A 1830-nucleotide genomic window follows, 5' to 3' on the forward strand; every position below is an offset into this window, starting at 1 on the left:
CCCCCCCCGGTGTCCTGCGTGCCCCCCAAGTGCAGGGAACTAACCTCCCCATGGCCATGCAACTCCGGGGTCCCACAGCCCTGCGGCTCCAAATTCCGGGGGCCCCCGTCCCCGCAATCCCACCTCCCCAGGACCCTGCAGCCCCAGGGTCTCACACCTCGGGGGTCACACATCCTGGTGATCCCAGCTGCCTCAGATCCCACCTTCGCAGGACTCTGCAGCCCAGCGTCTCACACCTCAGGGCCTCAAGATCCCAATGCCCCGAGATTCTGCCTTCCCAGGACCCTGCACCCCAAGGGTCTCCTCACACCCCAGATCCCACATGCCTGTGATCCCAATTCCCTGTGATCTCAGCTCCAAAGGATCCTGCACCCCAGTGACCTCACAACCCTGTGATCCCACATCTCCATATCCCCAAATTCCCCATACTCAGGGCCACATGTCTCCATGGACCCTCTGATGTTCTGGGTCACATCTCCTCCTCTAACCTGCCCCGGGGGCTCTGGTCACAACTCAGCCTCCCCCTCATCATCCACTAGGTCTGCCCTATCAGGAACACTGTCCCAGGCCTGGAGCTCATGCCAGTGCTGGGGGGAGGGGGGAAAAAAAACCTCACCTCCTAGGCCCTGGGAAGGCTTTGTGTCACCAGATAACAACTGATAGCACCAGCCCTGCTGTGGCACTTTTCCACTTCAAAGCCCTATGCAAACACCAGCCAATTAATTAATTAACCAGCACAAATGCCTGGCATGGGCCATTCCTGCACAGGCCAGCCCATTCCAAGGCCAGGCAGGACTGAGAGATCCCAGCCCCAGTGTGTGGGTGCTGATGGGCCCCTCATTCCCCCCCCACCCCAGGTGCTCAGTGTGGTTTTGGTTATTTATTCAACACAATTGTATAAAAACTCCCATGTTAGAAAGCTGTACAAAGGGGGACAAGCCAAGTGCCCCCCAAAGGGGGCTGCTGAGGGGGTGCCCCTCCAGCACCAGGCAAAGGGGCAAAGGTTCAGGGTGGGGGCAGCTGTCCCTGCCACCATGTGCAATGGGGTCAAGGATGGAGGAGTGGGTCTCTAGAGCCCCGCTCCGCTGGCTGCCAGGCATCTGGAGCGTGTCCAGGCTCCCAGAGTCCGTGACAATAAGGGACCCGGGTCCCAAGGTGCTGCTGGTGGCATCCAGCTGGCCACCAAACCAGCACTGTGTCCCTGCCTGCAGGACACATCACAGTCTGAGGCCACAGCAGCACAAACCCTGCAGAGCATCCATGGGCAAGCTCAGGACCAGGGCAAGGGTGCCAGCCCCACACTCCCCTCCAGTCCAGGGATGCAGCCCCTCCAGCCCTGGCTCCTGTTCCAGCTCCCAGGATCCTGTCTGCACAGGCAGAGGGTGACTGGGCACCCGAGGGCTGTGACTGCTCAGCTCTGCTTCAGGCCCTCCAGCCCTGTAATACTGACAAATCCTTTTCTCGTCCAGATGTGTGCAGGGGCTGGCGATCCCATGAGGACCACGGGGGTGCTGAACATCCCAGCTGGCTCCGTCTGGGCATGGTGAGGAGGTCACAGCCCCTGTGGCACCAGGAGGGGCAGGAGTAGGCTGATGAAAGTGAAGGGGCTGCTGCCCCTCATGGCTGGGCTCTGCCCCACACTCCTCAGCACGTGGGCGGCTGCATCATCTGTGGGGACAGAGGAACTATGAGCATCCCCCCAGAGCCAGCAGCAAATCACCCCATGCAGGGGCTGCCACCAGCCCTGCTCCGCATTGTCCCCTGGCGCTCCCCCCCCCCCCACAGCCACCCGGCCCCATCCGCAGCCCCCGACCTACCCGCCTCGCAACT

The 1830-nt window shown here is 61.6% G+C and overlaps 1 protein-coding gene across 1 annotated transcript in view; it reads right to left on the minus strand.

The window, feature by feature from the left end:
* Nucleotides 1-1552: 1552 nt before the first annotated feature.
* The window catches only part of EFNA1 (ephrin-A1), a 4348-nt gene continuing 4070 nt past the window's right edge, over nt 1553-1830 (minus strand). Inside the window, exon 3 of the mRNA XM_009996228.1 lies at nt 1553-1668. Coding sequence (XP_009994530.1) covers nt 1553-1668 — 116 coding nt within the window. The remainder of the gene's footprint in view (nt 1669-1830) is intronic.

Source organism: Chaetura pelagica, unplaced genomic scaffold (genome assembly GCF_000747805.2).
Source record: "Chaetura pelagica isolate M959 unplaced genomic scaffold, ChaPel_1.0 scaffold270, whole genome shotgun sequence".
Classification (NCBI taxonomy): Eukaryota; Metazoa; Chordata; class Aves; order Apodiformes; family Apodidae; genus Chaetura; species Chaetura pelagica.